Source organism: Thunnus maccoyii, chromosome 6, assembly GCF_910596095.1.
Source record: "Thunnus maccoyii chromosome 6, fThuMac1.1, whole genome shotgun sequence".
In the NCBI taxonomy this organism is placed as follows: Eukaryota; Metazoa; Chordata; class Actinopteri; order Scombriformes; family Scombridae; genus Thunnus; species Thunnus maccoyii.
In genome coordinates, this window is record NC_056538.1 from 8,066,805 (window position 1) to 8,088,067 (window position 21,263).

General features: G+C 40.7%; 2 protein-coding genes across 6 annotated transcripts in view; one reads left to right on the top strand and one right to left on the bottom strand.

Annotated features, from left to right (window-relative positions):
- Positions 1 to 232: 232 nt before the first annotated feature.
- On the bottom strand, positions 233 to 13,980 carry sidt2 (SID1 transmembrane family, member 2). 2 transcript variants are annotated; one of them, XM_042414834.1, is made up of 26 exons: positions 13,068 to 13,980; positions 12,840 to 12,961; positions 10,612 to 10,776; positions 10,326 to 10,371; positions 9,670 to 9,771; positions 9,312 to 9,395; positions 9,042 to 9,207; positions 8,417 to 8,510; positions 8,149 to 8,207; positions 6,718 to 6,744; positions 5,768 to 5,806; positions 5,574 to 5,651; positions 4,832 to 4,947; positions 4,314 to 4,387; positions 3,971 to 4,037; positions 3,782 to 3,855; positions 3,534 to 3,657; positions 3,174 to 3,291; positions 2,786 to 2,922; positions 2,591 to 2,699; positions 2,206 to 2,282; positions 1,837 to 1,883; positions 1,613 to 1,718; positions 1,413 to 1,523; positions 1,158 to 1,271; positions 233 to 1,050 (listed from the first exon to the last, which is right to left on the bottom strand). In XM_042414834.1, exons 1-26 carry the CDS (start codon positions 13,314 to 13,316, stop codon positions 988 to 990), a joined length of 2,568 nt encoding a protein of 855 aa, XP_042270768.1. In that variant the 5' UTR covers positions 13,317 to 13,980; the 3' UTR covers positions 233 to 987. The 2 variants fall into 2 exon arrangements, with proteins under 2 accessions (XP_042270768.1, XP_042270769.1); XM_042414835.1 differs by lacking the exon at positions 6,718 to 6,744.
- A 2,529-nt stretch (positions 13,981 to 16,509) lies between these two features.
- The window catches only part of sik3 (SIK family kinase 3), a 37,817-nt gene continuing 33,063 nt past the window's right edge, over positions 16,510 to 21,263 (top strand). For 2 of the 4 annotated variants that reach the window (XM_042413478.1, XM_042413479.1), the window contains exon 1: positions 16,510 to 16,868. In XM_042413478.1, coding sequence (XP_042269412.1) covers positions 16,530 to 16,868 — 339 coding nt within the window. In that variant the 5' untranslated portion in view covers positions 16,510 to 16,529. The remainder of the gene's footprint in view (positions 16,869 to 21,263) is intronic. The other 2 variants (XM_042413477.1, XM_042413480.1) reach the window with 2 other exon arrangements.

Sequence of the window (21,263 nt, forward strand, 5' to 3'; positions counted from 1 at the left end):
TCTATGAAATATTTTAATAAATATAATTTTATATATACAGTATATTCATGTATTTCTTGTGTATTGATCCTGTTATCGGTTAGCACTGTTATGTTTAGTCAGGCAATTGTGTAATTGCATGTACGCACACACATTCACACCCTGATTATCGTACTTTGTTATCATTAGGACATTGCTCAGGTCCATCGACTCTTGACACCTGCTTAGAAAACACGTCTAATCATCACAAGAGTTTAGGGATCTGAAAATGAGACCTTTATTCAGTAACTGCTCATTTCAATGTTTGACATTAATATCAGTTTTTCATACAGTACAGTGCAAAAAAATACCATCGCAGTCAGACTTGAGGGCAGTTACAAAGTAGAATACAATCATTATCATCTTCATCATCAATATTCTCCAATGCGGACGGTTATCTTGAGCATCTGACCAATCAGCACAGTATGTGACTAACATGATTAGTACGTTGAAGGCCACTGACAGACTGGACAGGATTCATGTTCTCACATCAATGTTTGTAAACACACACACCTGTACAAACACACATACAGCATATAAACAGCATACAAACAGTAATTTCAAAATGCATTGTTGACTTTTAGGTAAAATGCAATGTGGATAATATAAAATAAGTTAATTCATACAGTATTTTTCGCAAGAGTACATTGTTATCTTCATCGTCAGCAGAAAGTAAACATCGATTCATTACAACTGTTAAATTGACGATGGCAGCGAGAGGACAAAACACTTCAGCATCACTCGACTTCGACCCAACTCTTGATTGGCACATTAAGTGTCCATACGGGTGGAGGGAGGGGCTATTGCCCTCCCTGATTGGCTCCGAGCGGCAGCGACATGCCCATCGACAGCTTGGGAAACAGGCTACTGGTTTGTGCTTTTTAAGAACACAAAGGAGACGGAAACAGAGCGAGAAGGGCGATAAGGCAGAGACGAAGAGCTGAGCTCATCACAGGAGATCTGACAAATCTAGAAGACGTAGATCTTGTCTCTCTGGACGGTGTCAAGGTCGTCGTCCATGGTCAGGAGGACCTAAGCGGGGACAAGGAGAGGGGAGGAGTTAGATCAGTGACGATGCGATCACGGTGCGTTTGCTGGATGTCTGCGCTAATACACCCACACTACAAACATGGCTTTACCAGGAAGGATCCAAACATGGCGATGGAGGAGAGAAAGTGCCAAATGTCATGATCGTCAAAGAATGAGAGGAGGATACAGTCCCTGTTGTGCTCACGAGACTCTGCTGGAGTTTTCTGTGTCAGGAGAGACAAACAACAGTAAACCGACGGCACGTTATGAAAGGATCAAAAGGTTCAGTGCATAAAAAAAGATACTGTGTACTCATTAGAAACAGTGAAAGGCAGAGAGGGTGCTTCTGTGAGACAGTTACTGACCTGCCAGGTACTGAGACCCTGGAAAAAGAAATACAGAGCAAAGCCCCACACCACAGCTGTGAAGAGAATACAAACCAATGCGAGACACTGGATTCTCTCACCACTCCGCAGCTAAACACAGAAAAAAAAAACCAGCTTTAGATATGAAAAAAACATCTAAAATCTTATCTACAAATACATGGATATAAACAAACACACACCTTCATAATGATGTAGAAAGCAAAGTAGAGCAGCAGGTTACAGATGGCAATGGCCAACAGGTAGGAGGCAAAGTCATTGGGTCTCTCTATGAGGCCATAAGCCGCCCTGCAGAGAGGAAACAGGAAGAATGGAAGACATAAAAGATGATGCTGACATTCAGTACTGCACAATCTATTTAAATTCATCACGTGTTCATGTAACACGAAGTTACAAGTTTACTTACAGAGACCAGTTGACTATGTTCCCCATCACAAGCAGAACCATACGGTCCTAACAGACAGACAGAAGATGATTTACGAGCAGGTGGATAAATCATGTAATTAGTGCATTCAGAAGTATTTGGATAGTGACACATTTCCTGTCATGTCTCTCTGTACTCTAACACATTAGATTTAAATTGCAAGCAATGATTATGAAGGTAAAACTTGCCCTATAAATAAATAAACAAATAAATAAATAAATAAATAAAACGTGTGAGTATTATTTTATAGCATTTGATGCTTTTAGTCTGATTCTTTGTAAACGTCCTTATAAAATGGGCTGAATTACGTTACTTTATTGTATTGTCTTGTATTTATTGGTCATTACTCACGATGTACATGGGTCCACTGCACTGTCTGATTGAATCTGTGTAGATGATGTACACCATCCTGCGCAGGACCCCGGAGTCTGAGACACAAATATTATATTAGCTGCAGTGTGAGGATCAAACCCACAGCACCCTGACAGTGGTGACACTTTAATAATACACTAATAATACATTTACAAGTACATGAAGACATGCTAAATATTCTTCTTTCTGTACAGTTTACAGTTAAATTAATAAAACAGATTTGGTCTGATCAAATCAAATCAAAGATCAAATGGGTGTATGCAGCAAATTTAACAAAAAGATTGATATGAACCATCCCTAACATCTAACCATTAGGAGTCCAGCCTGTTGGTATATAAGGTTTAATTTCTTGCTGTGCTCTTACCGAGCCTCCACCTGCCCATGTAGTAGAGCTGGGTGCTGAGGAGGAGCGTAGCCAAAATGTGGATCACAGAGAAAACGATCCAAAATACCGTGTTTCCTCTCCCAAATACCTGCAGACAAATGAGCACAATCATGTTTGTGTGTCACCCAAAGCCTTGTCTATTGAGTGTGTGTCATGTTTTGAGCGTGTACGTACCACTCCCAGCACAGAGAAGAAGATGACTGCGGCCAGGCAGGCGTAGGCAGTGTAAGCGCTTGCGTTGATGTCTGGATGTCTCTTCTGATAAAGCTTCAACATGCACAGCCCGGCAATCATGTACATGAAGGAGGTGTCTGCAAAGAAAAAGAGAAAAACTGTAAAACAGCAAAACACATACATCTATCTTTTAGCATCTAAAACTATGAAAGAATAAGGACATTGTTGCAGATTGAATCCGATTTTTTTCCCCAGATTTATTTCATTTATTTATTACGAATGACAAGCTGTAACATTACGTTTCCTGACATTAGTGGAGTTTAATCATCTCAAGGAAGCAACATAAAGCTTTGTGATGAATACAAATTTTGAACACAAGCGGTCTTACCAAACTGAAAGTTGGTGTAGTTGGGACAGACGTGGTAGCAGGCACTGAGCAAGCCCTCCATCATCAGAGCAGTTCCCATGGCATAGAACAGACCAAAGTGCTTCGGGATGCCACATTCCTGAGGCGAGAAAGGGAGAATGAGATATAGATAGAGGCATGGACGAGCCAAAGTGTGAATCTGATCAGTGAAGTCTAATAAATGATCCGTGGAAACTACAGTCCAGATAGGAAGACATTAACACTTTCCTAGTTCCCTCCCCATTTCCTATTTATGTTATTTTAAACAACACTCCAACAAAGCTCCTTGTGTCATTTATCTGTGCCTGTATGATATATGTGTCTGCTTCACATCTGCCTTACCAGTGCATTGAGGTCGTTGCGGACCAGGGCTCGGTTGTGGACGATGTCTCTCTTCAGGACAATGAGGAGGAAGAGGAGTCCCAGCATCACGTAGCCGAGGTTACTGAGGATGTTGTTGAAAGCACTGCGTAGGACAGCAGCTAAGAGTCAGTCATGGTGATACTTTCACCAGAGCTGTGTCATCTGTTAGCAATATTGTTTCTAATGATACATATGTGCATTTAAACAGATGTGTCCTGACTACACACCTTAGAGCTCCCAGCGGGTGGGCACACATGAAGTTGTAGTAGCAGATGTCTTGATTTCCTGTAACGTTGACAACCTGGCGAAGAGAAGGTGCATTTAACATCCAAAGAATGCATATTAGAGTTTAAATAGTTTTTTTTTATAAAACTTTTTGACACAAAGAAACACAGTTTGTTTCCCCATCAGCGTACCGTTTGGTAGGTGATGACCAGCTGGATAACTGGCAGGGCGTAAAACACAGCAATGGTGGCAATGTTCCTGGAGAGAAGACAATCATTAGACTTGTTCATAATTATGATGATACTGTAGATTTCTTGGAATAATGCTAAAATAAATTCTTACTTATTTAGTTTTACTGCATTATTATTTTATCTCTTCCCTTGCAGTATATCTTTAATTTCAGCACCATCAACAAATCTAATACAGCATGATATCAAAATGTTAATATAATGTCCCCAACTGGAAGTAGAACTGGGATGAATTGGGTGCCTATTCTGGGGATGTGGATCTAAACGGGACACAAAGTTTCCTCACCAGAAGTAGATTTGGTATTTCTTGCTGAGGACCCTTTTGTCTTTGCGAGCCAGGTCAGACACACACAGAAATTTCTGTAATAAGAAGACAGGAAACACAAGTAACGGTCAAAGTCAAACCAAACAGGTAGCTCTGGGCCAATGCCGAAGTGCCTTAAACCTGCATTCTCTCTAATGGCCATCAGGGGGCGACTCCACTGGTTGCAAAAAGAAGTCCAACTGTATAGAAGTCTATGAGAAAATGACTACTTCTCACTTGATTTATTACCTCAGTAAACAGTTTCCTTATGAGTTTATGGTCTCAATCACTAGTTTCAAGTCTTTGTCAATACAGCATGATGTTCATTTTATAAATTATGGTCATATCACCAGCCCTACATCAAGGTGACTACTTCCATATTTTTTTACAGTCTATGATTCAAACATGATGACATACCTGATAACCAGGGTCAATATAAGCAAAGCTGACTTACTCACTGATTTACAGAAAACCAGCACTGACTCAGAGACAAGCCGTACCTTGGTGCGGACAATGTTTTTGTCTGAATTGATGTCATCCAGCGTGTCATAGTCGTCCTCCTCCACAGAGCTCAGAGACTCCTGTCTGCTTCGTCCAACACTGTCCAACGATCGCTCTGATGAAGAAGAGAAAAAAAGACTTTTAGTTGATTTGGTAGACAATCTGAGTACTTAGACGGTCGACTGAATTAGCAAGATTTTTTTTTAGAGATGGAAAGGTGTTCAAAGACATCACACCCCTTAGAGTTTCTTTGTAATTTTGCATTTTTCAAACTGAAATCTTAGAATCATTGCTGGTACTTTGATCTTTACACTATCAATATTGTTTTGCTGTTCATTTCAGTGTCATCAGATCAGGCGTCTGGTCATTTCCTGGCAGCTACTCACAGTTCTTTAGCTTGAATCACTTTTGAACCAATTTGAACCCAAATCCCTTTGAAACTGCATCAACATCTAAGTCTCATTGCTGTATGATTGATATTGTGCTGATTGGTTTGGTGTAAAGCTCAGAACTGATTTGGCTAATAGTGCGGCAGTGCGTCACCAATGCGGACGGCTATGTGGTGAAGGTGATTGAGGATTGGTCGACGTTTGAAAGGCTCCTGTCCTGATGAACAAAGACACACAGAAAACCGGTGAGGGGCTGGAGCTGCTCGCCGGCTGCAGGCAGAGCAGTGACAGGTTGTGGAGAATATACTGTGGAGTGACAATGGTGGGCCAGAAACAATGTGTGTGTCCATACCCATGTATCCATAGTTGTTATCAGTTGATGTGGCGCTGTCGGTGACGGCCTCTGAACTCAATGTGCTGCAGTTGTCAGCTGGAGAGGAAGGGAAGAGGAAGATTCAACAACTCTACTAAAAAAAAAAAAGGACATAAACAAAACCAAAACTGTCTTCCGTGTCGGGGAAAGCAACTAAAATCACCAAAACTCACCAAAGGAGCCATATTCATAAGGTGAGGCTGGAGTTTTACCTGTGGATAAACACAAAATTAAACCCGATTACTCAATTAAATATATGTTAACAAAATGTATACGAGCAAACAAGCACCACTACAACCGATACCTGTTAGTATGTTAACTCTACATACTAAAACACCACTGTTAGTAGAAAACATGAAGGAGGCATCAAGACATGCAGGGATCCAATTGCCCTACAGTTTTTTTCAGGCTTGAAATGCCTGAAAAAACATGTAGTTGACATGGTTATAGGTTAGTGAAAGGGTTAAAATGTGAGGGCTAAGAAATGGTGCAGTGAGTGATTTATTTGTGAGGAGTGGTGACTGCTGCAGTGAGAGGGAATTGCTTAAAAATTTGACTTGTACGTGTCCTGCAGTTTAAAATCACATCGAGTCAGCAGGCACAGATACAAATACACACTGAGGCAGTATCGAGCTGAAGAACTACAAGTCAGCAGTTTACATATTGTATCTCTCTTCATGATTATTTTTCAGTATTTTTCCATGCTTTGTAAACCTAATAGGAACATTTACTCTGCGTCTGTGTTTGTCTATCATGCTGTTAACACTGTTGACTATAATTTGATGCGTTTCTTCAGCCAACAAAATGTAACGCTGTAAGCAAAAAAAACAGGCTAAATAACAAAGAAAATATACCCTCTAGTTATTTGTATCTCACAAGTGCCCAACAGAGTCATGTGTATGTGTATTTTGAAGCGGCGAGCCATAATGCTTAACTAACCACAAAACTTAACTTAACTAGTCCACAAAACACTATAGCCAATACTATGTCTTTATCCTGTTCTTTATGAATAATGTTAAAGAGTTATAGTATGCGAGCTGATGCATGCAGAGCATCTGCAGACAAGCAACACAGTGTGAGAAAGGGCGGTAAATGCACAATAGGAGTAACTGTGTCGTTATACCGTCTCCGTTCTTCCCAAGCAGAGAGGCTGAACCACACATTAGCAGGAGGGAGAGAGAGAGTGAAAGACACATTCAGTACACACAGACATCTTCAATTCTACAAAAAAAGTTTAAAGGGAAATTCTGGTATTTTTCAACCCGGGCCCTATTTTCCCATCATTTTGGGTCTAAGTGACTAAGGGAGGCAAATTTTTTGGAAATGGTCCAGTATTGAGTGAGAGTGCTTCAGCTGGCAGCCATGAAACGGGCTTGTTTTTGCCACTGACAGTCTCAGATTATTATTTTAAGTGTCTGACAACAAAAGTAAACACAGGAACTAGCAGCCTGTAGTAGCATTATGGTTAACTGCATAAGGAACTACATCTGGGGCAGTTTGCAGGCTAACCAAACCACATATTCATCCGCGCGCCGGTTTGTTTACATGTATGAGGCTGACTTTAACTGCAGTTAGACTTCAAGGAAAGTAAAAAAAAGAAGTGCAAAGACGGATTGTCCTGTTGACTATTATGAGTTATTTCACTTTGACTGGCCAACTGTATTTATTTGAGCTGGAGTACACAGAGAGGAGATAAAACAAATGAAAAAAGAAAAACGAAGAATGGAGGCAGAAAGGCAACAGGACTGTACAGTCACAGTTACCTCATAGAAACTGTTGGTGTCCCTGCAGTCACTGCACTTTTCTACAGAGTTGGACCTGTTGCTGCCAGACTCGGAAAATCTAGACGAGTCCACAGATGAGAGTAATCCCAGCTGTGTAACCACTGCACATGGATTTACAGCGTTTATCAACACTGTCGTCCTGGAGACCGTTTCACCTCCACAGAATCAACAGGATGAAAACAGCGAGGCTGGCTGGACCGAATGTTCAGCTCCGAACAGTCAGAAAAATGTCATTTCAACACTGTGTGAGGAATTACAGTATGTAACTCTCTATCATCCAGCAGTATTCCATAAAAACTGCACAGTGTGGATCTGGTCCTTTTGTCCTTGAAATGTGGAAACTTGCGGACATGAACCAGTTCCGCAAGTTACTACTTCTCTAGCATGAACAAATGCTGAGCGATCCACAGCCTCAAATGTAAACAAACCAACGTGCAAACTACCCCGGATGTAGTTCACTATGCAGTTAGCCATAATGCTGCTACAAGTGGCTAGTTCCTGTGTTTACTTTTGTTGTCAGACACAATAACAATCTGAGCCTGTCAGTGGTCTCCATTACTCACTTAGATCCAAAATGATGGGAAAACAGGGTCCAGGTTGAAAAATACAGGAATTTCCCTTTAAGTGTAAGTTGAGCATCATATACTGTATCATCATGTCATCTACAGTGAAACAGTACAGATATATGACTTTTTAAAGAATGGTATGCTCCACACATCCTGTAACAGGCCCCTAATGGGCCAGTCCATCATAGCTAGTTGCTGGGTTACCTGTCTCAGCAGGCGACATGTCAGCAGGATTCTGAAACATCTCTCTCCTCTTATTCATTCTGCAGTAACAGAGAAGAAAAGATGCAAATGAGCATGATTTGTCTTCAGTCTGGTGTCGTTCTTGTAGTGCAGTTGTATGAATCAACATTCTTTGATCACAGATCCAAACCTCTGTATTAAACTGGGACAAACCAGATATAAGATGAATCTGAACACTGTGAACTTGTAAATGCTGTCTGTGGATGCAGAGATAATATCTCAACCTTACCGCTTGTTCTCCACACAGGCCACCAGCAAGGTGAGCAGGTAGAAGGAGAGGAAAATACCCAGACAGAACAGCATGCCCATCACATACACCTCCGCTGTGGAGTGAGGAGACAGATGTGTTTGAGCATTTGCAATTCTGATACCGCACCAGACTTTGACTGTACTGTGCTATGTAACAATAAAGCATGACAGCTTACAACTAGGACATTTACAGTATACAGAATTTATCTTACATACAGGCATTATTTCTTTCTTCAACTTTCAACATAACTTTCATCTCTTACTTTAGGGAGTCCTGAGTCTAATCTAAATGTTGCTTCTGGAAAGAGTTACATATGCTGACATATCAACACAATAGTTTCTAATACGATGATTAAACTAATGATTCATGGGGACCATTTTCATCTAATCCAGCTATTTGAGTCAGTATCAGACCTATATCGAAATATCAGTGCATCTCTCATTTTTCCTCACTACTTTCTGATGTTTTATAGGCTAAATGATTATTGGATTAATTGAGAAAATAATCCACATATTAATTAAAATAATCATTAGTTGCAGCCCTTAAATCCATCTAAGTTACGCCTCAATTTGATCAGGTCACATTTGCACATGATGTGACTTACAGTTGATGGCAGGAGTGACCACAACATCAACGATCTTGCTGCGGTTGCCGGCATCAATCAGCTCATCGGGACGCAGAGGGTAGAAGCGCAGCGGACCGCCGCACGCCTCGTCCTCCGTTTTCACCACTACCACCACATAAAAACTGTTGCTGGGAAAATCTTTTCTCTGAACGACAGAAAAGAAACATTAGAAGATGTGATAATGGTGTCTGGATTTGTTTTGTATCAAATGTTTCCGACCCATGTACATAACTGTGTGGGAGACATTACCTGCACGGTGATGGCACCTTTTTTGGTCATAGTCTGGTACATCCCAATGAAGGCCACGTTGTTGTCCAGGTCATAGACAGGGCACTGAAAAAAAGAGAGAAAGAAAGAACATGAAACGATGAATGGAAGGATTATATAACAAGAGCACAGTAAAATTAGGCACGAAGAAAGTAAAAAGAAAATAAATCACGGCTGTATCCTCTACGAACATCATTATATTGACAGTTTTTAATCATTGTTCCAATTCAGGGCCTTACAATACACTAAATGATGCCCTCATGTGGTGTAAGAGTGCTACTGCATGTTGACCACAGTGCCAGGGGCCACCTGAGGACAGCAGCAGTCTGGTTTGCTGTACCTGGATGTCCTGGATGGACATAACTGAGCAGGGAAAGGCCATGTCTGAGCTGACCTTGACGATAACAGTGTCCACACCGTCTGGAAAGACATACTTGAAGTACTGTGACAGTGAGGAAGATAAAGAAGAGGGAGGAAGATAAGGAGTCAGGAGGGGGGTAATTAGAAAATAGTATTAGAAAACACACTGTGGCTGGTCGGCCTCAGTGATGTGTTTTATATTTGATTAGGATGCAGCAGATAAAAACAAGCCTTTTCTCTGTTTCCTGTCTTTCTTTTCTATCTAGTATACTGTATGTGGGAGGATGTAATCATTCTAACAAACAAGCATGTAACATAATGAAACAGAAGCCAATAAATCACACATCAGCAACAGACACTAATTAAAGCATTGGGACACATTGTTCTTTTTCATGTGTTGAAAAGCAGAAAAGAAGCGAAAAAGAATGAGGCTACATGCTGAATAATTGTGTCAAACCAGAAATCCCCCCTATTCTTATCATCCTTTCTCACTTGTACTTTCCTCAACCTCTGTCGTAATTTCTACCACCCACCCCCCATAGTCATCTATGTGTCTGTGACTAATCTTCCTCTCCGCAAAGTAGCACTTAGTGCCTTACTTATAAACAGGCAAAGCAACAGTATCAAGCTGTATACCTGAGGTTGCGATGGCGACGCGATGAAACTGAATTTCTTATCTGTCCTGTAATCAATGTGAAAATAACATGTCAGACATACCAGCAAGACACTTTTGTTCACTACAAAACCCGGCAAAATGCATGATGATTCAGGCAGATACTGCACTGCACATTTGTGTGATTTTATACACACATATATATATATATATATATATATATATATATATATATATATATATATATATATTTTTTTTTTTTTTTATATATATATGTGTGTGTGTGTGTGTGTATCAGATATCACTCACTGCAGGGTGAAGCTTTCAACACGGCTAACCCTGAGATGGTAGTTTGTACCCTGGCTGGATAGGGTAGACACATCCACAAAGAAGTACTGGGTCTCTGAGGCGGCCCGGGTGGGAGGCTGGCACAGTGTCCGGCCCACGTGTTTGTAAGGGTACTTCCTCTGGTAGCTGGAGAGAGAGGGTGAGGTTGACAAGCAGAGAAAAAAAGAACAAGACAGTTTCCATTAAACAGGAGTTTTCTTATTAACTAGACCTTAAATTTGTTTTGATTGAAAAGCTCTTTTCCATTGCACTAAATTGGTTTAAGCATTAAATGAAATATTAGATCATGTGAAGAAAGAAATCAAAGCAAAAAGATATCTTGTTACATGATGATGAGGGAAATTATTGTACTAGATTATGTAATATTATAGGAGTATACTAAATTCCAAAGGATGGCTGTTTCAGAATCACTCATTAGATAATGCATCTTCAATATTCTCTGAGCCAAATCAATAAATACCAAGCTCTAGAAAATGTTGCTATATGCACATTGCGTAGCTCAAAACGAGGCAGAAGAGTCTTTCAAAGAAAACATGTGACTGAGGCTACGGGAAACAGAAGTACTTTACTCTGATGACTTTGAGGTTCTTAATTTTCGGTAAACTGGGATCCTCAGATCTACGCTGGCAGATCTCAGAGGAGGAAGTGAAAGTCCAAGGTTCATTACAGATTTGCAAAGGCATGCCTGGCCACGAGACTGCATAATCAAGACTGCGGCAAGCAAAACTGTAGCCTGGTCATTCTGATGTTGCACAACCATAGAAACTACTTCAGACTGTGGGAGATACACATCACATCACAGATAGGCTGTTGGCCAGTGCCTAATAAATAATCAGACTACTTATCAGCCACTGGCCAACAGCCCGTGTTATGAAATTCCTGTTATAAAATTCCACCTGGTTAAGTCAGGTCACAAAAGCTGTGTGTCCTATAACCACTGAGGTACAATCCAGAGCACATTAAAGGCTGTGGATTTAGCAGTTTTCTTCCCTACAAAGTACATCAACTAGACGTTAATACTACTGGGAAAAAAAACAATTCAGCACAGATGTCAAAAACTGAGCCACATCTCCTCCAACCACTGCATATGCAAATGAATTTTCATCTAACAACAACTAGGATTTACACATCTTTTTCTCTTACAAGGCCTTTAAGCACGTACGCAACTCTCTACACCACGTACTGTAGGAACATTGGCTTCGTCGCATGACCTGAAGTCATAACTATTTACTATCTAGGAAAGAACAGCAGCAACAGCCTGACACTCCCCACTGGATCATTACTTTATGTAATGTCTGCTTGTGCTAGTTAGTCAATTAGTTACAAGGACATACATAAAGGCCTTGTTTAAAAGCTGAGTTGGAAAGACACAAGCCTGTTCAGTGTTGAGGAGACTTACAATTGATGTGGTCAGTTTAGGCATTGTGACAAGATGTCATGACATACAGCTAATCTGTACCACAGGCTATAGTGTTCCCCTTTCCCTTCTCATTCTCTATCACACAAAGCACAGATCAAAGTCCATTCAAATTACAGGAACATGTGTTGCATTGCTCAATTTGAAATACATAAACCACAGAACAAGAAGTGTATGTTCAGTATATACTGTATAGTATCTGGCCCACAAAGCAACATGTTACTGGAAGAAGCTGTGACACATACTGTATATATGCCAAATTTCATTATATTGTATACAGTAATATTTAGGGAAACGTTCATGGTATTATAAGTATATATGCTTGACAAGAAAGGCAACATGTGAGAAGTCTCTCCTACACATAAAAGTACATATTAAATCTAATCCTACCCCTGCTCTACAATTTATAGAATATTATTTACTGAGACCTCACAGGATCTAGATTCATTGGCTGTTACTCCGACAAGCAGAGGGCAACCAAACATTACGCTGGTCATCTCAACTCTCAGATGTACATCTCTTTGGATAAAAGCTTCTGCTGAATGACATTGTTAATTGTAAATTAACATATGAAATTTGATTTTTTTTTTTTAGCTTGTTAGGGGTCCAGAAGTGTTTCAGGGAGGTGTGGAGCTGAGAAAGTGGCAGAAGAAAAGAGTGACGGATCAAACCAAACTACATGAGTTTTATTTTAAGCTGATTTCACTTAAAACGCAAGATTGTGCTTCCAGACTGCTCCAATTTACAACTGATGTGAAGTGGGACTACTCACAGGCCTCTGAGGATGAGAGGGACTTGGAAAGACAGCACAGCTTGCTTTTGCCGTACAACAAACAGGATGGGGCTCTCCAGACTCTGTGACAACACATCCACAGTCACACGCACTCCCTCAGTCTGAAACCCAAAGGAAGGATAAAGAGAGACAAATCAAATTAAACTCAACATGAATTGATATCATCCAGTAAAAAACAAATATACTAGTCTGACGGGGTATACTCACCTTATTCCTGGAGACAGTGTGATTGAAAGCATAGATGGTCTGGTTTTCACTTGTAACCGTGTCATTGTAGGTGACATCAAATTCTGCATCTTTCTGAATCACGTTTTTGATCTCCCCAAACGCCACACTGCCGCAGACTAACTGGCTCACACAGAACCAGAGCAGGGCTGCCAATCCTGGCCGTAGCCAGCAAGGAACAGGTCCGGAGCTGCCTTTATGTCGAGATTTCCAGCAACTCCTCAACACCATTTTGTTTGACAACGTCTTCCTGAACTGTCTAATGATATCTAACGTTATACTAGCATGTAAAAACTCCCCGCCCCATTCAGCAACAAATTACTCTGATAGCTAACAGTTCCAGCAATAACCAACAAGGACAACAGCTGCTAACTGACAAGCTAAACATACAGCGGGGTGTTTACATAGACTTGTTCTTCCTTGTCGACATCTGTGACAAACTCGAAGCTGTCAACCGTGCAACCAATAACACAAGTTTCGAGACAACCAGATGACAACGATACTCAATTCCTCTTCCTCTGAAATGTCAAAGCCTGACAGGCTGCTAGCTGGCTGAGCTAACGTTTGCATTGTTAGTTAGCAGCTCCATGTTTTGATCCCGGGAGTTCAGCTTCAGCGACGGCAGCCGTGACAAAAATAAGACAGCACGGGGTGGTATTTTCTGTCCCGCCCGATGTAAACGGTTGTCACGGCCTGTATTCGCGGCGCCGCGGCATTATACAAGCACAGTGTTTCTCTTAAGGTGGGTGAAGAGACTCACTGTGTTTACAGCATGAAAAATCTATGCCATTATCTATGCGTTATTCTTTTTCCCTACCCGCATCCCTACTCTGCTTCTGATTGGCTCCGATCGTGATATTCTTACCTCAACCTAACCAATCACACCCCTTATGACTAAACCTAACCAATGAAGGCAACAAGTACTAGCCAATCAGAGGCAGAGTAGGTCGGGTCTTCACAGAATGCGGGTGGGAAATAAATTAGCCCCCCTCCCACCTACCCCCCCTCCACCCCACGCTCAGACAGTAAACAAACTGAGGGCTACGTCATTACGTCATGGCGCTGTCCTCATTGCTGGTCATATCCACCCTCACTTTTTTATTACTTTGGAAAAATGTATTGTTTGGATTCACTGAATGTGACAGGAATCTCTGTTCGCGTTTCTATTTAATTCATTTGTTTACTATTTGTCAATATCAAACAATACTTCTCTTCAATATCTGAATGTACAAACAAAAGCATATCACCACTGTGAGCTTTACATGATGTTTATTTAACTTTTTTTTATGACATCCTTTAGTCCCCATGGTGTGTTTCTGATTGTAGACTCAAGTTGTATACACAAGGTGCTATAAACTTGGTGTATACTTGTTTCAATAAAGCTGTTTAAAGATATATATATAGGCTATATATATATTATAGAACAGTATAAATGTCATTCCTAGTGGGATCCTTCAGCCGATGAAATGCCACTCTGAGAGGCAAGAGTTACAGGAATTGGCACCTACGTTCTTTGTTAATTGAATAAATATTCAAAGTCACAAATGTACAAATAAACTTATAAGAAATTATTTTTACAGCAAAAGGAAAATTACTCCACATAGGAAATGTGTGTGGAACTCCTATTTTTCTAAAACTCAATGGGAAACAACATGGCTTCTCCTGAATTAATTTGTTATCCCCAACAAATTGATAGAAGTACATTACAAAATTGTGCATAATATATATCTCACTAACAAAAACCAGAAAGTTCAACGGACTGCCAAGTTATTGATTTTACTGGGAAAATTTCACATCCATAAATCCAAGTTGCTGAAGTCTTGTCCATGGTTAGTAGACAATGTTATTAATAGAGAAGCATTTTCATATTCACACAGACTTTGGTCAGGTCAGTTGTCTCTATATAACCGGATACAAAGCAGGTAAAACTGTTGATCAGTCTACCAGGGGGTCCTATGACAAAATGAGCTGATGGGCTCCATTGATCTTCTTCTCTTTGACTGTCTTTGCACTGTCTACCCTGTTGCCTTCAATTGCCTTTCAAGCACAGACCACACAGCAGATGACAAATGGAAGCTTTATTATATTTTGCTCAGAGACCCAGAAACCAACCAGTACTCCTATCTTGCAGTACTTCCTGACCCCGAATGTTAATTTGTCAGTTTAAACACAAATTAATTTAGAAATGTTGAACCATGTTGCCTTAAAACTAGATTTTGACAAAGAGCCAAAAACCAGGGCCTCCAGTACAGGTAATAATGCATAACCTGCCTTTACGCACATATAATTTCAGCTGATAGTGTAATTTAATTATGAATATACATACCAAAACAAATGCAATTAATCACATTACCTCAAACCAATTGACACTAGTGAACGTGGCCTTTTCCAGGGCCTTGGGGGTCTAGGCCCGGAGGGCAGTTGCCTGCCTTGCTCCATTGGTAATTTAGCTTTGAGTAACAAGATGCAGAAACTCCTTTCTACCATGGAGTGGTGCTACAACTACAACCTAGTTAAAGGGCAATAGAATAGAATAGAATAGAATAGAATAGATCAATTGTATTTTCACCACATAGTTTTATTGTCCTACTTAGATGGGATGCCAGTTTTATTATTATTATAATTAATGGTGGTACTCATAATATTAGTAATAATAAATAATAATTAGGCTCTACAGGCTATAATCTACATGACAGCAATGCCCTCTTTGTGAGGGATGGGGAATCAGACAATTGAATTACCATGGAAATACAGCCAATGTGCTGCTTTTAATGGCAAAGTGTTCATTAAGAGATCTCCTCAAAGACCCTGTAGTACCATCAGAAGCTTAGGGTCGTTTCACAGCACACTGGTGACATTTATTATCTATGCAGCAAACCTGTTGTAGAAGTAGATGAAAAGTTTAGAAAATAGAACATATGGATAGGCTGTATAATATCCTAGATGTAGGCCTAAATACCATTTTTTCTGATGCAAAATATTAAGCTTTGAATCATAACAGAAAGCTGTGCACAGACATGTGTGATCTTCAAGGCGTTGCACAATAGACCGCTAGAGAGTGTGAGCATTCCTTTGTCTGGATAATTTCAGTGATGTGTATTTTAACACTATGATGGAGTGAACTTGGAGTGAACTTCTAAGAATGTATGTTTTCCTTGACTGGAAGATTTGAATCTGTCATTCTGTCTGTAATGTTAAAGTGGCGTATACCTTTAAAGTCTCATGAACCCGTCTGATCATACATAGTGCAGCAGTTTGCAAGGAATCACTGAATCATGGGAACCAGAGTGATAATGCGCACTTCTTTGTCGCCATGACAACCACAATACGTTTCTGTGGATGAAGTCATTTGTTACGCTCGTCGTTTCCATGGTTACAACCTAGAGAGGGCGCTGCGGAGGAGCGTTCCACGTAAAATGACGCAGAGGCGGGGGCGTGCCCGCGATGCGCGCTGCGCAAGGCTTCTTGTTGTTCCCGCAGAGAGGCGAGAAGATGGCGGCCGTGTCAAGCGGAGGTGCTGCTGGGTCCGCTGCGGCCGGGATTACGCACTCTTCCCGACCGACCCACGCAGGCATGGGCAGCCAGAACCGAGCCCAGCCATCCTCCGGGATCAGCCACCCCAGTCGTACCGGCACGGCCACTGGGTGCATCACCAATCCTGGCCACACTTCGGCCACCAGGCCCCCCCCAGCCCGAGTGGGCCACTACGAAATCGAGCGGACCATCGGCAAGGGAAATTTCGCGGTTGTTAAACTAGCCACACACATCATTACCAAAGCAAAGGTAAGAAGACTGACGCCCAAGCGTTAGAGGTGAACAACTACAAGCTGTCATTGTTTCATTTTTAGCCTTTTTGAGCATGTAGTCAGGATGCCGCTGGGGCCTTCAGGCTCCGGAGACACAGCGGACAGCCCGCTTTGGTAACACCGCTGCTTAGTATCGGGGGCTCCGTTCAACACGGGGCATCACCTCGGAACTACTAGACACAAACACTTTTAACAGAAATACATCTTATTAACATATCGGTGCTGCCAGTATTATTGAGGAAAGCTAGAAAGGCCTGAGGTTAATAAACGTGTGGCAAAGCGCAGAGGACGGAGAGAAGGGTATTGACGAAGATGAAAAAGAGACAGCTTTCCGTCTGTAGTAGCTAGCTTAGCTTACGAGCTAATTAGCTGTTTGGCTAGATGCAGATATCTTTTAGACAGATGCCAACACAGCAGGTTAAAAGTTTGCAGTACCCTACTGCATAACTTTAAATTAACAATGAACTTCCAAAGTTAGTAAGTGTACGTTACCTAAGTGTTGATAGCTCACTGTGAAATTCAACGTACAATTACAACCGAAAAATGGTTAAAGCCAACTGTAGCAGAGCCAGAAACTTTTAACTTTTTAAAATTTGCCAGATTGACAGGCAGTGATATAAAATAGACTACCTTGCTTTATGTTTTCGTGTACGGAAATGTTTCTTAAGTTTTTCTGGTGGAATACAACTATTTTCTCGTGGTGTAACCTAACCATTTTGTCAAAGTTGTATTTCAGCTTTACCGGTCTTTGTAGCATTTAGATATCCCTTTTAATATCTAGATGACATTTCCATTAAGCCTACCGAACAACAAAACACTGACATAGCAAAATTAGTGGTTTCACAACCTCCACCACACACTTTGAGTGTACGTGGATGCTTTTGCATAGAGTGGGCGCCTGTTAGCAGTACACTGTATGATTGACACATTCACAAGCAGCCACTATTGTCTACAAATGATATTCATGCAAAACACGATCATACTTGATTAGTAGATGCACTACATTTGGGGTTGCCACAAGTCAGTCCTGTGCTGCGGATTAATAACTCTGCTCATGATGACACTTAATATTGTGCCCAGGCTATTTATAATGAGTCTGTTGGGTTTTTGCCAATCAAAAGATTTGGGTATCTATGGTGGGTAAGGGAAGTTTGGGGTATTACAAGAGGAGGGGACTACTCAAATATCCCTAGTTGTGTTTTTCTTTTGGATCATGTGCCTAATTGTTTCAAAGTTTTTCTTGTCTGTGAGCAGTCTTATGTCACTCCAAATATTTTAACCTATGTCTTCTTGGCTGGAATGGTAGGGGAAGCCCTTAAAGACCAATAGAGAAGTCACCTGTGTACCTGTGCATCTGCATCACCCTCAGTTTGATGCATTTGACAACAGCAGCATCAGTAAGAATGCTGCTAATAGCCACTTTGATTTCCAGCTTGTTGGAGAATCCTCTACTCAGGACCATGCTGGCAGTATGGTGACACAGGGAGCCCTCCTCTGATAATACGACTGTTGTCATCCATGTGATGAATGCTTGATTGTACTCTCACAACACATAGGGAAGCTGAGGCCTACACTTACAGACAGCTTCTGCATTATATTTTTTTTTACCTGGTGATGATGCTCATGATGTCGAGCGTTCAATTCTAATGGTACAAATAAAGGTGTGTCAAGGCGGCAGAGTGTGCTTTGCCTCCATGCCCTTGTTGACATGCACACAGACAGGCAGACACGGCCAAAAGGCCAAAATAAACTTGGGTCAGTAAGTGCCTTGGAATATGTCTCAGCTCTGCAGAAGATGTTTCTAGAAGGACTCTGACTGTGTTTATTTGACTATCATGTAATTTACAGACCCACTGACATGAAAGCACTACGTTCAATCTTATATCAGAGCAGTACAAAGACAGTAGTTTGACATAACGGTGAGAGATTGATGTGCTAGGTAAGGTTTTTTCTTGTGTGTGAGCCTGTTTATATATGTGTGTGTGTGTGTATTTGGGGCTGTGTCTGGCTGACTGAGAGTGAGAGACAGGCAAAGGACAAAATGACAGTGGAACAAGCACTGACAGAATGAAAGAGAGGCCTTGTTTGTTGTCTGTTTGTGGTGGTCACTGACAGACCAGTCAGTTCATGATTTTCATCAGCTAGCACAGGGCTTTCAGCGTCCCCAGTTGCTCATGAATATCAGAAGAATAGAAGTGTGCTTTTACATGCCTGTGGATATCATGAATATGGATATGATGATCAGTCATCAGATGAAATGCGCTTTGGAACCTTGTTTTATGGCCTAGGTTTTATAACGATCCAATGAGAAATGCTGACTAGTCAAAAATAGCCTAACATCTCTCTCAGTTGTTAGATGGAGCTGGATGATATCCTGCAGTGCAGTCACACAGAACAGGATCTGGTTATTTATACTTGGTAGCTTAGAAGCCCAAAGAGGGATGTTCCCTCTTTATGCCTCATTTGCTCTGTTGTTTTGTTAAACCTAAAACATTCAAAGGCAATTTGTTTAAAGTTTATTTCCCTAGTACACACTACCATTTCAACCGTGTATTTTGCTAATTCTTTTGGAATGGGGGCTGTTGTTGTACACTTGCTAACAGAGAGGCAACCACGCACTTTAGATGATCGCACTTTCGACTATCATTGTAATAGTGAAAGTTCATCTACTCCAGTCAAAGGTTAGCTAGTGAAGTGGAAGTCAAAACAGGAGTTTTGTTACACTCTCATAGATGCTGTGGTAGAGGCAGTTGGGGCACACTTTGCTACTGTCTCGATGAATGTTGATTTTAGTGTTTAGTCTCTCCATAAACTTTATTGCTGGTCATGACCCCTCAACAAGGGACATAAGCTCTTGCTGACACTGCAAACCACTCTTCTAGGTGTTGCTTCTTGCTGTAGGAATTTGGAGACTTGATAGACTAGATCAACTTGATCTAGATGCTTGTAATTTCAATTCTTAGTCTGTTTCCATCTTTTGCTTTAACCCAGTCAAAGTCACTGTTGTTGTTTATCTCCATATTTGGGACCTCTTCTGACATGCATCTCTTTACTCTGCAGTAGAGCCGAAACAATTAATGATTAATCAACTAGTCCATTAACAGAACATTGATCGGCAACTATTTTGATAATCGTTCATCGTTTCCATCTTATTTATACTGAAGGTTTGCTGCTTTTCTTTGTCAAACATGGTAGTGAACTGAATATCTTTGGGTTTTAAGCAACAAGCAATTGATGATGTCGCCTTGGGCTTTAGGACATTGTGGTGGGAATTTTTCACTGTTTTCTGACATTACTAAACCAAATGATTAATTGATTAAACTAATTGTCAGATTAATCAGTAATGACAGTTGTTAGTCGCAGCCCTACTCTCCAGCACCACATTAATCTTTGTAGTAAAATGCTATATAAAACTTTAAATAACATCTTTAATGATAAAGTAGTATTTGTCCAGAAGCTGGTAAAGACATATTCAGTGTGTAGGCTTGTTGCTTCTTGGGTATTGCACAAAGAAGGCAGGCCATGTTGTGGAAAGAATGATTTTTTTCTGTTGATTGAGGCTATTAATTAGGCCTGTAGTTGCTTTGTTTTTCAGTGCAATTTACTTGGGATGATATTTCACATGCCGGTCTCTGTTCATAGGTATTTTAGTTAACAAACAATCAGTAAGCATTGTATACAAATTATATAAAACATTACAAAGATAGCACAGAATTTACAGACACGCATAAAAACAATAGGACATGTACAGTACACATACAGTATAAGTATTAACCAAGGTACAAAGCTGCTTTACATGGTGATTAGTGACACCTTACATTAGGTATAACCTAGTTATGTTAGCAAAGAGTTAAGAGGATATTTATTGCCTTGCCTCTACATAATCAATGAAGTCGTGTGGAATTTCTCAATGGAACATTATAAAGTAAATCTGAGTTTTTCCAGTTTAAGGTGTTGCATAACATCTTAAATCGCAGTCTCTTTAACCGATAAAAAAATTTGTACATTCTTTGTACAGACCCTATTGAGCCATTGTGTGGCATTGATTTTCTATGCTCACCTAATTCATCTGAATCAGTGCAAACATTCATTGTATGATTTTTTTAGAAATTGTCCATCACAGCTATGTCAGGTGTAATAAAACATCCCTGGTGCTGGCTTGCCTATAAGTAAAAGGTCAGTGCCGATATTAAGTGATTATGTTGACACAGGGACATGTGATGCAACCAGAGTGTTGTAGATTCCTCTTCACAGCATTAAGGGTGTAACCGTATGTGTATTCGTCCTGAACCGTTATGGTACAGATGTTACAATTTGGTGCATGCATTCGTGCAAAGAATACGCTCCATGACCCAAACAAATATTGTCAAAG

Coding starts and splice junctions, on each gene's coding strand:
- sidt2 (XM_042414834.1), bottom strand. CDS start 13,316: ATGGTGTTGAGGAGTTGCTGGAAATCTCGACATAAAGGCAGCTCCGGA. Junction 5,807..6,717: donor GCTTGGGAAGAACGGAGACG/GTATAACGACAC, acceptor GTTTATCCACAG/GTAAAACTCCAGCCTCACCT. Junction 4,388..4,831: donor AAAACATTGTCCGCACCAAG/GTACGGCTTGTC, acceptor TTCTTATTACAG/AAATTTCTGTGTGTGTCTGA.